This window comes from Jaculus jaculus, chromosome 12, assembly GCF_020740685.1.
Source record: "Jaculus jaculus isolate mJacJac1 chromosome 12, mJacJac1.mat.Y.cur, whole genome shotgun sequence".
Classification (NCBI taxonomy): domain Eukaryota; kingdom Metazoa; phylum Chordata; class Mammalia; order Rodentia; family Dipodidae; genus Jaculus; species Jaculus jaculus.
Window position 1 is genome coordinate 104,418,338 of NC_059113.1, and position 16,994 is coordinate 104,435,331.

At 48.3% G+C, this 16,994-nt stretch overlaps 1 protein-coding gene across 1 annotated transcript in view; it reads right to left on the reverse strand.

Moving 5' to 3' along the window:
- The window catches only part of Gask1b (golgi associated kinase 1B), a 45,833-nt gene extending 30,462 nt beyond the window's left edge, over nucleotides 1-15,371 (reverse strand). The window contains exons 1-2 of the mRNA XM_045131924.1: nucleotides 15,164-15,371; nucleotides 13,326-14,435 (exon numbers count right to left, since the gene is read on the reverse strand). Coding sequence (XP_044987859.1) covers nucleotides 13,326-14,202 — 877 coding nt within the window. The 5' untranslated portion in view covers nucleotides 14,203-14,435; nucleotides 15,164-15,371. The remainder of the gene's footprint in view (nucleotides 1-13,325; nucleotides 14,436-15,163) is intronic.
- Nucleotides 15,372-16,994: the final 1,623 nt, after the last annotated feature.

Here is a 16,994-nt window from a genome sequence, read left to right on the forward strand (position 1 = left end):
GTCATGACAGGAACTGGCCTCTGAGCAAGGCTGGCTCGAGCCACTCACCCCGAAGGATTTCCGAGATGAGCAGCGCTCATGTCCCCTGTCCACCTTTGTCGGGCTGATCAGCGCCATCCTCGCAGGAGGAACCCTAACGGTGAAGCGATAAAACTAACTGTCAGAGTGGTCTGAAAGCAGCTTTTAAAAGATATGTGCGTGTTCCTGTGAACTAGAGGTTATACAGCTGTCTTAAAAAATGAGACTTGCCAGTAAGACTCCTTTCTTCCAACATCTGAACATTTCCCCCGAATTCCGATGCTTCTTGAGTTGCTCTTTCCTCAGTGGCACAAAGAAAACATTCTTCTGGGAAGATGGACATGGAAGCGAACCAAGAACACACGCTTCTCACTGTCTCCCTTGTCCGGAGTTATTAACTGCCCTCCAGTTTGACCATCAGCAGACAAGTCGTTGCTCTGTGTAGGTGGATGCCAAGCAGGGTGGGGGGCGCTGGGAATGTCTGTCTGCATTTGCCACTGAGCAAAAATAAGGGAAAGTGAACTGTGCTCTGAAATCAAAAGTCATTCCTTTCACATGGGCCAAGTTCCAACGCTCCTTGTGAAAAAGACAAAAGAAAGTGACCGAGTCCTCCACCAGGACAGCCAGGAAACCCAGGAAAGAAAACATCCACCCACCCCTCACCCATCACTGCGTGTGCAGCGGCTCGAAAACGGGAGACACATTCCGTGGGCTCCAGCAGAAGCCGCAGTAAGGCACTGCCAGAGAGCACCGATGCTTTTCTTTCAATATTTTATTTGCATGCAGAGAAGAGACAGAGAGAAGAGAGACAGACAGACAGACTATGGGCACACCAGGCCCTCCAGCCAGTGCAAAGGAACTCCAGATGCATGTGCTACTTTGTGCATCTGGCTTTACACAGGTACTATGGAATAGAACCCTGGATCGTTAGGCTTTGCAGGCAAGCACTTTAGCCACTGAGCCGTCTCTCCAGCCCAGAGCCTCAATGTCTTATTCTCCTGTTGCAAAGGGTGAGAGCTCGGTGCCCACCTTCATGCACCTCTGATAGTGTTACAGCAAGTGTTTAGATATTATGATCCCCTTAAGAGCTGCCGGCTCTATTAATCTTTAGTACTTGGCACAATAGGATTATGCCACTCAGAAGGCAGACATAGGAGGATCACTATGATTTCCAGGCCAGCCGGGGACTATATAATGAGTTCCCAGGACAGTTCGGGCTAGCGTGAGACCCAACCTCCAAAAACACTACCCTGGATATTGGACATCTGCTTTTATCCAGTAGAAATTTGCAGACTCTTTCTTGTCTTGGTGTTTTATTTAAAAACAGGAATTAGGGGCTGGGGAGATGGCTCAGTGGGTAAAGACAGTTGTTTGCAAAGCCTGCTGGCCCAAGTTCCATTCCCCAGTACAGAAAGCTACATGCACTAAGTGGCACATACATTTGGAGTTGGTTTGCACTGACAAGAGACCCTGGTACCTCTCTCTCTCTCTCTCTCTCTCTCTCTCTCTTTCTCCTAAATAAAAACAAATTTGTTTCAAGGCAGGGTCTCACTGTAGCCCAAGATAACCTGGCACTCACTCAGCAGCCCCGGCTGTCCTTGAACTCACAACGGTCCTACCACTTCTGCCTTCCAAGTGCTGGAATCAAAGGTGTGGGCCACCACACCTGGAAATACGAGTATTTTTACAACTCAAGAATGAACTTTGACCAGGGAAAGGGGAAGTGACGATGTAGAAGCTGTGCTGGGCTACACCACCAACCACACTCTGATCACCTTGGAATGACCTTGCCCGGAGAGAGTCAGTGGTTTTCATGAAAGAAGCTCTTCCCGCCTGACCAGAGCAAATACTGAGCCAAGTGCATCATCCATCCCCCTTCTCCAGGTCACCCAGTTATTCCCCACCTTGTACGAGGCCAAGCTCATGCCCCAGCAATCTCCACTAACCCCAGGCTTCTCTCACCTCACCCCCAAACTCTGGTGTCCAGTCCTTCAAAACCACTTGCAGTTCCCTGAGCACTCTGCCTTCACAAGCTTTGAAAGCCCCATGCCTGTCCAACATGCCCACCATCTCCTATTCCACACACACCTACTTGTGAGACACAACCCTATATTGCCTGATCCACAAATCCTTATTCCTTGCACACCAACACCAAGTCCCTTATTTCTTGTGTATTTATTGTATATTATGAGATAAATGTTGTTCTCTCTCCCTCTCTGTCTGCCCTTTCTCCTAAAGTTCTTTCTCCTTAGCACCAAGGGTGCCTGTCCTGCTCTTTTGTTTGTTTGTTTTTTGTCTTTTTTTGTTTTTTGTTTTTTTGAGGTAGGGTCTCACTTTAGCTCAGGCTGCCCTGGAATTCACTCTGTAGTCTCAGGGTGGCCTCGAACTCACGGCAATCCTCCTACCTCTGCCTCCCAAGTGCTGGGGTTAAAGGCATGCGCCGCCACGCCCGGCTGTCCTGTTCTTTCTGTGGGTGGTTCTGTGTAGCCCTCACATGTCTTCTCACGTGTCTTCTAAAGCTGGGAGGCCGGACAATATTTCTTGAGTATCTTTGCATGTCTCAATCCTGAGCAACAGCTACACCAAAGTAAGCACTCGAATTTTGTAATTAATGAATGATTTTTTCCGAATACCCAATGCTTTTATACTGCCCTTGGGTTCTAAGAAGTGGCCATGGACTCAGAATAGCAAGGCATTTGGTGTGACACCGTAGTAACCCTCTCACGCAGGGCCCTCGCTAAAATGAACGCGCATTAGCGTCCATGAGGAGCGCGGCTGGGATGTGCAGAGACCCCCCGGGCCCTCCTTCCGCTCCGCTGATACTCCCCCGGCCCACCCGTGTCTCCGTGACTCCATGCGGCTCAGGACAAGGAGGAGACAGTGGAAAGAGCACACCCTAGGCTACCGTCAGGATAGACACTGAAGGTACCGCGGCTGCACCAGGAGGAAGTGAACTCAAGAAGAAAAGCAACAGAGATCTGGGAAGACACGGCACAGGAAGGAAGGATGGACAGATGAGGCTACTGAGACCTCCCAACACCTCAGTGACCACCACCTGGGGACCTTCAGAGAACACACAATTCCTCTAAGCCTCACTTCCCCCCCCCCCCCCACAGGAAATCTGGATAAGAAAATCACATGGGCTGGGCAGATGGCTCAGTGGTTAAAGGCTCTTGTTTGTAAAGCCTGCCAGGCCAGGTTCAATTCCTCTGTACCCACATACAGCCAGATGCACACAGTGCTGCATGCGTGTGGAGTTCACTTGCAGCAGGAAGAGGCCCTGAAGCTTGCACTCTCTCGCTCGCTCTCTCTCTCTCTCGCTCTCTCTCATAATTAACTAAATAAACAAAAATTAAAAATAAATCACATGTATGAGGACTTGAGCGATTGCTCAGTGGTTAAGGCAATTTTCTACAAAGCCTAACAACCAGAGTTCAATTCCCCAGTATCCACATAAAGCCAGGTGCACAAGGTGGTGCATGAGTCTTGATTTCATTTGCAGTGGCTAGAGGGCATGCCGTGCCCATTCTCTCCCCCCCCCCCGTGTGTGGTGTGTGTGTGTGTGTATTCTGCTTCTTTCTCTCTCTAAAATAAATAAATATAAATAAATTTAAAAGTCACATGTATGAGACTGGATGTACGGAGCTTGATGACCTAGTAAAAGTGCTCCACAGATGAGGGGCAATGTTAGTTTCCACTGTAACTCCAAGATCTTTCCCTTTTATTTAGCTTACCTACACATCAATCTAGATAAAGAAAAACAACTAAGAAAACCTAAAGAAACACATCAGAAAGAGCAAAATCCACTTAGAAACAAGAGCCAGCGAGGCCTGGTGGTGTACACCTTTAAACCCAGCATTTGGGAAGCAGAAAGGGAGGATTGCCATGAGTTCAAGGCCAGCCTGGGCGGGAGTAAGATGCTGCTTCAAAGGAAAAAGAGAGAGAGAGAGAGAGAGAGAGAGAGAGAGAGAATAAGAGGCAATATTTAAGAGTCCTACTGTTTGTAAGCACTGTTATAATATTTTTTACAACCAACTCAATATTCATGGTGGGTCTGTTATCATTTTTGTCTCCATCATCCTTATTGTAGTAATGAAAAAATAAGGTTCTGTGGTAGTCTAAGTGAGAGATCCCCAAGAAACACATGTGTTTCGAATGCTTGGTCCCCACCTGGTGGCCATTTCGGAGGTCGAGCCTCGCTGGAGAAGGTAAGTTGTGGGGGGAAGGCTCCGGGTTGTTATAACCAGCTCCCCTTGCTGGAGCTCGGCTCACTCACTTGCTGCTGTTGTCCAGCTGCTGTGGCAGAGGCGATGTCCAGCCTCTGCTCATGCCTTGCTCTCCCTGCCCCCATGAAGCTTCCCCTCGAGACCGTGAGCCAAAATGCAAACCTTTCCTCCCATCAGCTGCTTTGGGTCAGGTACTTTGTCCCAGCAATGAGGTACAAAAAGATTAAGTAAATTAATGATCACACAACACCAAGAGATGGAATCAGGAATCAAACTCAGGGAGTTGACAGCCTGAGCCCCAAGACTGGGGGAAGTAGAGATGGCGCTGCTTCCATCAGTTTGGCAGCAGCGCCTCACACACGAAAGTAACTGCTCCTGGGTTGATTACGGCCAAACTGTGTCTGCATGGTAAGCCCTTTCACTGTGGTAGGAAGGAATGTCCAGCGCTGCTACACCTACGAGGTCCTCAGACCAACCCGGAACTGCAACAGATTCAGTTCCCATGGAGAGTGGCCATGACCTTGAGCTCAGGAAGATGCTGAACGACCTGTGTGAGACAGACTCACGAATGTTAGGTCTCAGAGGACAAGACTGTGTGGTGCAGGGCTGCGGCCCCAGGGACTGGAAGAGTAGCTGGCCCATAGCAGATGCTCATTCACTATTTGTTCAAAGAATAAAGACAAATGTGATCCCACAGAAGGGGACAGAATACACAGAGTCAAGACACATGCATCCTTGATGCTCTGAGTATAGTGGCAATCATTTAATGCCACTTGTGTCCCAGCCCACTGAGACCAAGGGAGAAATCCCAGAGGCACACCAGAAGGTTGCCAGGTCCCCAGTGTGCCTGTGAAGGTATGCAGTGGACAAACAGACAGTCGCTGCGTCTAGCCAGCACTACTCAGAAGAGATTCTCAGCAGACTTTTGTTCTCTGAATGAATGTAAGCATTAAGATGACCAATTCAATTAGATTACTTTTTAAAAAAAAAGGTTTGGGACACTTCTGATAACACAATGTAATTTCAATCCAGATCTTCCAAGAAAAGGCAATGTATATGCACCCCCAAATAAATATTTCAAGAAAAGCTCCAATATGGCCAAGACTTGCAGGATTAGGAAGTCAGTATGTTTCTAGATTGTGGGGACATCTGAAGCATTTTCAATACTCCATTCAGAAAGTCCCCATAGTGCTTATCTGCACCCCGAAATAGCATGGAATGCCAACCTGCCTTGCCTTCGCCTGACAGCTACGCCACCAACCATAGCTCAGAACTGCTCCAGCCAGCTTGAAAAGACAGCAAAAAACTGCACAATACATTTCTCCTGCTCTATAATAAGAAGAAGCAATACAGGCTGGGAAACAGTGAGCAACTGGGGATCGACAATGAATTTTAATGGAAGTTTGTGGGGTGTCATTTGTCATCCAAGCAGCCCACCACGGAGACTCCTTGGAACGAGCCTACCTTAATTCAGTATGACAGCTCTGTGGCAAGAAAACAGCACCCTAAAAATAAAGCCTGCATAAAACAACTTCCATGCTGGGCATGAAGAATAGTATGATGCTTAAATGTTACCACAGATGTCCCTGGGTACCCATGCACAATGTGCAGATTGAGGGGAGCTTCAACAAAAGCATTACTTCAAAGATCACAGAAGGGTACTGAGCTCCCTTTGCTTTGGGCCTTGACTTTTACACAGACACTGTCTGGTTTGTCTTATGCTAGATGAAGAGCTGAAAATGTTTTGTTCCAAAGGTCATCTAAACGTATCAACGCCATGAGCCATCTGGTGGCCTTTGTAATAGTCTGAGACCCTTACAGGGACAGACAGCCAGGAAAACAAATATATCCCACTGCCCTTGCAAACTTAGGGTTGTCTGTGGCAAACAAGGAAGCCTGCTGAGTATGGGAGTTTGGGCTCGCACTTTGAAACTGCAGAACGCACATCAGTTCTTCCCTGGTGGGCTGGAGAGGTGGTTCCGAGGTTAAGAGCTCCTTCTGCACCGGGGAGGCCTGAGAGGCCGGGCGGGGGGGCGGGGGGTTGAGTCTCAGGACTTCTAGAAGCAGCTGGGCATGGCCATGCACAGCTATAGCCCTAGTCCTGTGAAAGCAGCCTGGGGCATGGGGAAAATACTGCGGGCTCTGGAGCAGGTAGGGAAGAGGCTCAAGTAAGAGCGGGTCGAGGAGTGATGGAAGGAGAGCCCGCTCAGCCACCACAGGAGGGTACAGCCTGCCTTTACAGGCACGCATGGGCCCCACATGGCACGTACATGTGCGTACTTCACACACTCACGCATGCACACATGCCCGCCACACTACACACATACCCATAAAATATATGCTTCCCTCGAGTAAAGATGTCAAAGTTACATGAAGTATTAGCACCGAGGTGAAATCAGAAACCACCGTGCTAAAGTTTGTGCAATGTGCTCAATGCTCCATAATTGTGCCAGATTATACTTGGAAGATGATGTCAGTTAACAGAAGAAGTCTATGGAGCTGTCAGTGTGTGAAGAATTGGGAACAAATTCCATTTCCTCTGCTCACTCATTAGTTGGCTCAGGGAAATTTTCATAACCTTACAACGGCCTCAAGATTCCCGTACTGAACAGGGCCAGAAGCTGCCTGCGAAGCTCAGTGACAGAACACTAGCCTGGCCTGCACAAGGTCCGCAGTGCATCTCCAAGCACTCCACATGACATTAAATAGAACTGTACAGACATAAGTACAAGACATAACTACGGTATAGGCACTGTGTGACGTATACTAGATTCTTTGTTGATACACAGTTGAATTTTATTGCCAAAAAAAAGGGGTGGGGAGTCTTTTAACCAGACATGGTGGCAGTAAGGAGGCTGAGGAGAGAGGATTGCAGTCAGATGAAGGTGAAATGGACCGGACCATACTCCATAGGTGAAGGGTATTAAATCCATACCAACTCCCCGTAGTTCTCAAGACACAAGCACATTGTACGTGGAGACATGTCTGGAGTAGAACACCCTGACCTTTGGACTGAATCAGTGGAGGACAGCAGCGGACAGACAGAAGGTGGCCAAAGGTTCAGAGCACAATGCTCTCTTCTGCGTTTCCTTTGGAATGTCAGACATACCTTTCAGATCTAGGCTAGTCCTGTGAATTTCCTCAAAGCCTTTATTGACTCTGGGCTTCCATGTTCCTAAGTCCCAATGCCTGCCGAGGAGTATTCAGGCTCTGACACACCTGAGTTCAAGTCCTGGAGCTTCATGTGCACGTTACTCGAGAATGGAAATGCAGTGTTTAGATGAGAGCAGTGCCTGGTGTGATGGCATTCCGGAAGTCTCCGCTGCGGTGGAGGTCACTGTTCTCTTGAGAAAAGAAGTCCCCACAGCGTATGACCTGTGCTCACCTATGCTGCCGTATTAAATAACTAGATTCTGATCATTAAACCTATGAAGAAAGAAGACGTGCCTCATGCCCCGCTACGGACTTGTTCAAAGAGGAAGGTTGATGAAAACAGGGGGGGAAAAAGCTTCAATTATGGTCTTGAAAATTCATCCTCACTGCAGGACGGGAACGTCTTCTTAGCATCCTTTCATCTCGAAATTGAGGTTTTATACAGAAATGCCTACTGCACGGGATTTTTGGAAAGATTAACTGGGATAACGCAAACAGCTGCACTGGACTGGCAATACAGGCAGGCCACCTTCCTTGTACTAAATGTGAATGTGCTTTCAAAAGCACTAATGAAAAATCAAAGAATTGCTGTGTGTGGTGGCACACCCTTTAATCCCAGCACTCAGGATGCAGAGGTAGGAGGATCGCCGCGAGCTTGAGGCAACCCTGAGACTACAGGTGGAGGTCCAGGTCCGCCTGAGCTACAGTAAGACCCTATGTCAATAAATAAATAAATACATGTAAAAATAAATAAGATCAAAGAATGGTAACAACATTTAAGGTGCATTACTTATTAGATTTGCTGACTACCCCACTATCCTCAATATAAAAAAAATGTCGTTCTAGACCAAATCAAATCACCAAAGAAATGTATAGCTAAACAAATCTTATTGTTACTCCTGCGGAGAAGCCATGATCGAGTTACACCAGAGCACGGCTGACACAATGATGTACATTATAAAGAGACTACCCGGAACGCCTTAGTCACCTCCCCAAGGAGCTCTTTATTTTTATTTATTTATTTGCAAGCCTAGAGAGGGCATGGACTAGCCAGGGGGCCTCTTGTCACTGCATACCAATTCGAGATGCCTGGGCCCTTTTGTGCATCTGATTTTACATGGACACTGGGGAATCGAACCCAAGCTGTCAGGCTTTGCAAGCAGTGCCTTTAACCACTGAGCCATCTCTTGGGCTCCAGAAGGAACTTTTCGTGAGCTCCTCCAGAAGAATCCTAGCCTGGCATTAGGACTACACCCACTGGTACTCGTTCTGGGTACCGGAAGCTGGGGGCAAATACAGATGCACGGTTTAGAGTCACTAGAACCCGCCCAGCAAGGAATGTCTGCGTTCACTTGGTACATTAGCAGAGCGCCTACTGCTCAGGAACTCTCCAACAGAATCCAGACGTGCAACGAGGAGGCGGCAGCAGAGCCTCCGTTGCCAGGTCTGGGGACTGACAGGAAGGAAAGGACAGACAGCAGTGAAGACACATATGCGCAAGAGAAGGATAGAATGAGCCAGAAATGGACTCCGGGAAACTGGAATACACAGAGAGGTTCATAGAAAACTACAGTCAAATCATGGCTGGAGAGATGGTTCAGTGGTTAAAGGCACTTACTTGCAAAGCCCGAAAGCCTGGGTTCAATTCCCCTGTGCCTGTATAAAGCCACATGAACAAAGTGGTGCGTACATCCGAAGTTGGTTTGCAGTAGCAAGAGACCCTCTTGCACCCCATCTCACTTCTCTCTCTCTCTCTTTCTCAAAATGAATAAAAATACTTTTAAAATTAAGCTCAAATGGAGAGATTAAGGGGGCCCGTGAAAGAAAATTCACACTCTAGAAATCAGGAGAAAAAGTCTGGTGTGGTGGCGCACGCCTTTAATCCCAGCACTCGGGAGGCAGAGGTAGGAGATTGCTGTGAGTTGGAAGCCAACCTGAGACTACATAGTGAATTCCAGATCAGCCTGGGATAGAGTGAGATCTTACCTCAAAAAGAAAACAAAAAGAAAAGAAACCAGGAGAAAAAAAAGTACATAGAAATAGGTGTTTCCCATGGTTAATCTCCATTGTCAATGTAATTGCATCCAGAATTTCCTGGGAGACAGATTTCTACAGAGGTCTGGGAGTGAGTTTCTAGTGGGGTTAAGGGAGGTGAGAAGACACCACCCTAGCCGTGGGCAGAATGATCCAGAAGGAGGAAGCTGGCTGAGCAGCAGCCTTCCCACTCTGTGGCTGGGCTCAGCTTCCCACCGCCCTGCTGCCCTGGCTTCCCGCCCTCACGGACCCGCAGTCCCTGAACCACAAGCAGAGACAAACCCTCCCTTCCTCCCTTACGTTGCTTCTTGGCAGACACTTTGTCATAGCAACAAGGAAAGTAACTAATACAGTGGATAAAGACCGAGGTACTTCCATGACCAGAACCTGGACCAGCACACATGCCTGAAAACTATATTGCGTTGAGTGAGCGCTAAGACACGTGCGTCATTTCATGGGCTCCTGAAGAAACGGGCCAGACTATGACTCCAGGTAATTAAATGGAGAAGACCGCGAACAAAGAACAAAAGGAGGACTGGAGCAGTGTTGTGTGGAGCCTGGGGGATTTAACTCATCACGTTGAGTCACAGGGCTGTGATCCTGTTGATTTCTTTCCATCACCTCTTGGAGAGGAACACTCCAGCCACATTGGTATATAAACTTCCTCTTCAAATTGAGTCATTTTTAAAGATGACTGAAATCCAAGGCACAGAATCAACTATTCTGGAAACATGCAAGTTAAGTAGTCAGGAGACTGGAGTTTCAGTCATAGTTTTTCACATGAAGAAATAATCTTTTTTTAATGTTCTATTTACTTATTTGCATGTACAGAGAGAGAGAGGGAGAATGGGTGTGTCAGGGCCTGTAGCTACTGCAGACGAACTCTAGAAGCATGCACCACTTTGTGCATCTGGCTTTACGTGGGTGCTGGGGAAGGGAACCCTGTTCATTGAGCTTTGCAGGCTAGCGCCTTAACCACTGAGCAACCGCTCCAACCCAGAGGAATAATTTTAAAGGCTCCCAGCAACTCAGTGAATTTGGTACTTCGTGTGCATGGTAACTGCAATAGCTAATACTTAATGAAGGCCTTTGGGTAGGGGCCACAATTAAGCATTTTCCATATATAACTACCAGCAACCTCATGAGGTAGACAGCATTATCATTCTGTGGCTGGAGAAACTGAGGTAGACGGAGATATTATCTTTCCAGATTGCGTGGCTGACAAGTTAAGAGCAGGCAGTCCAGGAGTCAGCTTCAGGCTCCTCACTATTGTCTTGTCTATACAAGAGCATCCCCAGGGAAGCTTAACGGACATCCCAAGAACTTCCCTCACGATAGACCCAAGAGTTCACCTCCTTTATTCCAAGCCTTTGTGACGTGAGAACGAATGAGTAAACCGCTCCCACGCGTGCCTTCCATGCCAGTGGCCCCTGGGTCCTCATTCACTGCCCAGTGCTCTGGTCTGGATAATGAGCCGCATCGTCTCCGACGTCCGCTGGGTTTATGTTCCAAAACCTGCTGCACCCGCACTGCAAACCCACGTGAACCAGCCATGGGAGAGGAGACTGATTATCTTGCCTAAATAAACCTCAATTTTCTCATCCAGTAAGTGGAAAGAATAATAGTATCTGCTATTATAGCATTACTGTGAGAACTTCCAGAGCCTACACTTAGACGAACTGTGCAAAATGAACTGGGACAGCGCTTTGCAAGTGATGGGTGATGGGTGCTGGGTGGAAAAAAAAAAAAAGATGAGCTTTTGCCAACACGAGGTTAAATGCTCAGCGGGGGTTTTCCCACACCACTGTATTTATGACAGGTTACTGTATGGCATCGGAACCCACCTGTGAATACGGAGCTCCTAGAGATGAGCAAGTTAAGAAAGAGCAGTATGTAGCTGGGCATGGTGGCGCACGCCTTTAATCCCAGTACTCAGGAGGCAGAGGTAGGAGGATCGCTTGGAGTTCAAGGCCACCCGGAGACTTTGTAGTGAATTCCAGGTCAGCCTGGGCTAGAGTGAGTCCCTTCCTCAAAAAAACAAAAAACAGGGGCTGGAGAGATGGCTTAGCGGTTAAGCGCTTGCCTGTGAAGCCTAAGGACCCCGGTTCGAGGCTCGGTTCCCCAGGTCCCACGTTAGCCAGATGCACAAGGGGGCGCACGCGTCTGGAGTTCGTTTGCAGAGGCTGGAAGCCCTGGCGCGCCCATTCTCTCTCTCTCCCTCTATCTGTCTTTCTCTCTGTGTCTGTCACTCTCAAATAAATAAATAAAAAAAAATTTAAAAAAAAAAAAAAGGCAGGGCTGGAGAGATGACTTAGCAGTTAAGCACTTGCCTGTGAAGCCTAAGGACCCCAGTTCAAGGCTGGATTCCCCAGGACCCACGTTAGCCAGATGCACAAGGGGGCGCACGCATCTGGAGTTCGTTTGCAGTGGCTGGAGGCCCTAGTGCACCCATTGTCTCCAAATCCCCCTGTCTTTCTCACTCTCTCTCTCTCTCTCTTATCTGCCTTTCTCTCTGTCTGTCACTCTCAAATAAATAAAAAATGAACAAAAAAGAAAGAAAGAGCAGTACGTCAACCAGTGATGCCAGGAATTCCTATTCTACGACTCATTTATAATTCCAACACCAACAGAAGCGTGCTTTGGTTCCCAAGCACTCCCAAGAGTTTTAACCTGATCCATTCCGGCTGTCTGGGAACCTTAGTGAGATGCTAACTTTCCTGGTAGTAGAGATAAAGGGAGTCTCCTGCTAGCATGTAATCTCTTTGAGGTTCTGTTTAGACTCTTGGGCCATCCTGAATTCATAGTAGGAACTGCTGGAGTCATTCTGAATTCAAACACAAGCCACTAATTCACTAGACTTTGGAGTCTGACTTTGGCATAGCCCCACATTCATGGAATACCCTTTATGTGGAGTGACCGTGTCCAGTGCAGCACCATGACCTTGCATGGTAGTGACTGGAGACTTTACCATGGACATACTAAAATCTCTGTGTCCCAAGAAAAGACAACTATCTTGGGAAACCAGGCTCAGCAAAGCACAGACACAAAGCTGTAAAAAAAAAAAAAAAAAAAAATCACACAGTAGGCTAGAGGGATGGCTTAGAGGTTAAGGTGCTTGCCCGCAAAGCCAAAGGACCCAGGTTCAACTCCCCAGGTCGCACATAAACCAGATGCACAAAGTGGCACTTGTGTCTGGAGTTTGTTTGCAGTGGCTGGAGACCCTGGTGTGCCCGTTCTCTCCCCTTCTCTCTAAGAAAAACCAAAACCAACAAGAAAATGAAATAAAAGTGCCAGTTTAGTTCATTAAAAAAAAAAATCACACAGGTAATATATAGAACACCTGGGCTACTTTGCCTTATTTTCTTTGTTTAATTAAGAGACTAAATCTATGGGGGGGGGGGGGGTGTTAAGGGGTTGGAGCTGACATAGTCTGGCCAGGAGCCTCTTACAAAGATTGCAATTGACTGAAGAAAGATAACTCACTTCCCTCTTGTTCTTAAAAACTCCCAAGGAAGGAAGTCCTCCTTCCACAGAAATCTATAATAACATGCCTGGCTGTCAGCGAGTTCTCCTGCGCCTCCACCCAGCTTCCTCTGTTCATCATGCAAATTGCCACCGGCTTTAATTAGATTTAATAAGCCGCTGGGAAGTGCCGGGAGGGAAGTGGGAGAGCGTGGGCTTACTCACGCACGTCCAGCCCACGGCTGCCCTGGACCGCTCACGTCCTCCCGGGCTGGGACGATCAAGAATGCCAAGCGTGTGGGAACATGCTGCTGCTGCTGTCCAAATGTGAAACGTGGGTGGAGAAAAGTCATTTAGGGAACAGCAGCGAGAGAAAAAGGAAAATGGACCTGAAGTCCAACAGCTGCAACAGAGAAGAGAGGAATCACCTACCTTGCACGAACTCGGGTCTCCTGCTCACAGACACCAGGGTCCTGTTGAGGCCGAGGATCCTGTCCAAGTGGAAGGCGAACACCTCACTCATGTCCAAAGGCTGCTTGAGCAGCCCACGGGGCCTAGGCTGCGAGCCTGCGCTGCCCCCCTCCAGCACCAGCAAGCGGGCACCGCTGTTGGATGCCACTGGCTGGACGCTGGCCACGGCGCCGTCGGCCAGCAAGCGCATCCTGCCGATGTCGTCTTTGCTCAGCCACGAGGGGGCGCGCTCGCTGTAGAGCCTGATGTTGCTCTCCGGGCTGCGGGGCAGCTGCAAGTCTGGGCCCCCGGCTCGGACACCGGGGCCCCGCGCCAACCTCCAGGCCGACTCTGCAACCCTAGGCAGGCGTCCCTGAGCATACAGCGCCCCTTCAGCATCCTGCGGAGGCGGGGATGGGCCAACCAACGCCTCCCGTCCAGGGGGCACGGATGCCACGGCGTACTTTTTTCTGCGCTTGGGCTTCACCGTGCCACGGATGTTGGCAGGCTTGCTGCGCTTGGAGCGCAGGGTGATGTAAACCACGTTGGGCTGCAGCGTGGTGCCGTTGCCCTGGGGCTCTGGAGGGGCCAGGGTTCCATCCAGTGGGATCTCGGGGAAGGACGCCTTGGTGATGTCCTGGCTACGGAGAGGTCCCCTGTTGGCATCCCGCCCGTGCTGGATGGAGCCCCGGCCCACCTGACTCACCAGGAAACCCAGGTAGATGGCACAGGCGGTGCCCAGCAGGAGGTTCCGCCGGGTCCTGGGCCGCCGGCTGCTCCACAGTTTACAGGCCCTCGGGACACACAATGAGCAAAGGAGCCAGTTTATGAGCTGTCCCGGCTTGTCTGGACAGGTCATTTCTCTGCCCTCTCCACATCTTGGGCAGAGTTTAAAGTCTGCAGCTGGCTCCTGCCGGCATGATGCATGGCTTCCCGAACCCCGCTGCCCAGTCCACTTCAGTTTCCAAGTGTCCTCCAGTGGGCAGGGGTGGAAGGAAGGGTCGAAGATGCGGCTGGAAATAGGTCTGGCATTGGCTACAGCAAGACTTTTAAGCCACGATCAGCTTTCCCAAGGAGAAGTGAGGGTTGGATCTAGAAATGAATGAAAACATAGTTCACTGATTCACCATCTCCACGTCGCAGTTCCTTTACCACAGGAACACGAGTAACCCTTTCCTTCCATAAAGAGCACCTCTAAACGTGACACGAAGTTTAAGACATGGAAACAAGAGAGATGTGTAAGTTTCATTCCACTATAAAGTGGTGAAAATAAGCCACACTATGCACCAATAATAATAATAACAACTAGGAATGTTTTTTGGAGCTAGAGTCATTTAATTTGATTGTGAAATATAGCAGTAAAATTTGATCAACCTGGGATTTTTTTTTTTTTTTGCAAGTCAGAAGTAAGTAATAGTTGATTCTAAAAAAACAGATGTATAGCTATCCCGTATGGTTTTTAAAAGTCGTTAACTGGACAGAAACAGCAACTTCTCAATTTATGCTCATAAACAGACTCTCTTAATTTAATTCTCCATGTTTTATTCATTCTCTTGCATCAAATTTTACTTAATATAAAGCCATAAATATCTATGTATATGTAACTTGGAAATAGCTACATTTATTCATGTTCATTCCCCCTCTCTCTCTCTCTCTCTCTCTCTCTCTCAAAAGAAAATCACAAATCCAACAACTTTGTATTTATCCCATTTCTTTCAACCAAGTCTGCTGCAAGAAAAATTTTTAAATCTTCATTTCCATTTTTTTTTTTTGCCATATTATTAAGTAGAAGCAGAAACTGATTAAGAGCCTTTACTTACACAGCTGGCCCCACGGTGCTCCAGGAAGAATGGAATCTCTGACTCCAACGCGAAGAACTTTCAAAGGCGAGGGCACGTGAATACAGCATATTTCATGGTCAAGAGGCTTCCCACATGTCAAACATTTCAGCTTAGTTACCAGCGCCTCTCCACTGGCGGCAAAACCAACCTTTGATTTTAAGCTGGATGGGTACTGCATAGTTTTTCAATCTATGAGTGACTTAAAAAAAAAAAGAGGTGATTTAAAATAAACTTTAAGTTTAAATTCAGAAAGGCAAACGCCATACAAACTAGCGTTCATTCAAATAACTTTCGACTTCTGGGAGCCCCCTAGCGGCCCTTCTGCAAAGCTGCACAGAAGCGTCAGTCACGTGAAAAGTGATCTGAAGTATTTGCCCAGCTCCTGGAGACTTCCAAATACCTTCCTGGTAAAGTGAAGACCGACGCCGCCCCGCTGCCCATCCCTGGTAGCTGGGGCTCGGGGCACCGCCGGGGGTCCAGGGCCTGCTGCTCACCTGGCCATTTCCAAAGTCACATTTTTCTCCCACCCATCCTGCAAAGAAAAGGCCCCTGGGAAGGTCAGGGAAGTTAAGAAAGGGTAACTGGGGGTGAGGCAGGAAAACAGAGGCGTCAGGTAAGAGGGTGCTGGGATGGAAAGACACTTCTGCCTCGCAGCTGGCCGCAGGCCAGACACAGAAAGCCGCCCTGGTCGTCTGATCGTCGGCTTTGAACAGCGCCGGCTGGTGACTGGCCTTGAGTGTGGGCCTGTCCGGCCGCAAAGGCGGCAGCAGGTGACCTTGGGGTCTCCCGGGCCACTCTTGCTGGTACTGCGAGTACAACCAAACAAGAAGGCACCAAGGGACACAGTTGTTTCTCCCCTTCAGAACGCTGCCATGCTGGGGTACAGTTCTGAAAATACTGCGAGAGAGAGAGAGAGGGAGAGAGAGAGAGGGAGGAATTGGAATAGAAGTGGAAAAGAATAGACTTCCAAGTGGTGAAATGTCAAAAGTTGTAACTAGGGCCGGGCGTGGCAGTGCACTTCTTTAATCCCAGCACTCGGGAGCAGAGGTAGGAAGATCACAGTTGAGTTCAAGGCCATCCTGTGACTACCTAGTGAATTGCAGGTCAGCCGGGGCTAGAGTGAAACCCTACCTGGAAAAAACATAAAGAGCAAAGAAAAAAGAAAAGTAACTGTCGATCTTTGGGGCTGGAGAGATGGCTTAGCAGTTAAGGCACTCCCCTGCAAAGCCAAAGGACCCAGGTTCGATTCCCCAGGGCCCACGTAAGCCAGATGCACAAGATGGCACACGCGTCTGGAGTTCATTTGCAGTGGCTAAAGACCCTGGTGTGCCCATTCTCTCTCTCTCTCTCTCTCTCTCTCTCTCATAAATAAAACAAAAATAAATAAATAAAAGTTATACCTAGACTGCCACTTCTACAGCCTTCAACTCAGCCCTCTCTTCCTCTTTCGAAGTCCTACCACACACTGGAACCAGCCTAAGCCATTCCAGTCTTGACTGTGGCCTGGAAGCTGCTGCAGGCTTTGGCTGAGCTTAATGGGAATTCGGGCACCAAAGCCATATTCATTACTCTCCAAACTATATAAAGCACACACTGCCATTAGTACAGAATTATTTTCTAGATACTCACTATGAGCTTTTGGAAAGGGAACTGTAACCAAGCTGATTTTTATACCTATCTCGTGATTTCCATATATACAAAAGAATAACTGACCTGGATCTTTATAAGTTAAAGCTAAGTGCTGAGTGTAGCTTACCAAAAGCACTTTCTAGCATGTGGGAAGCCTTGGGTTTCATCCACAGCAGGACAA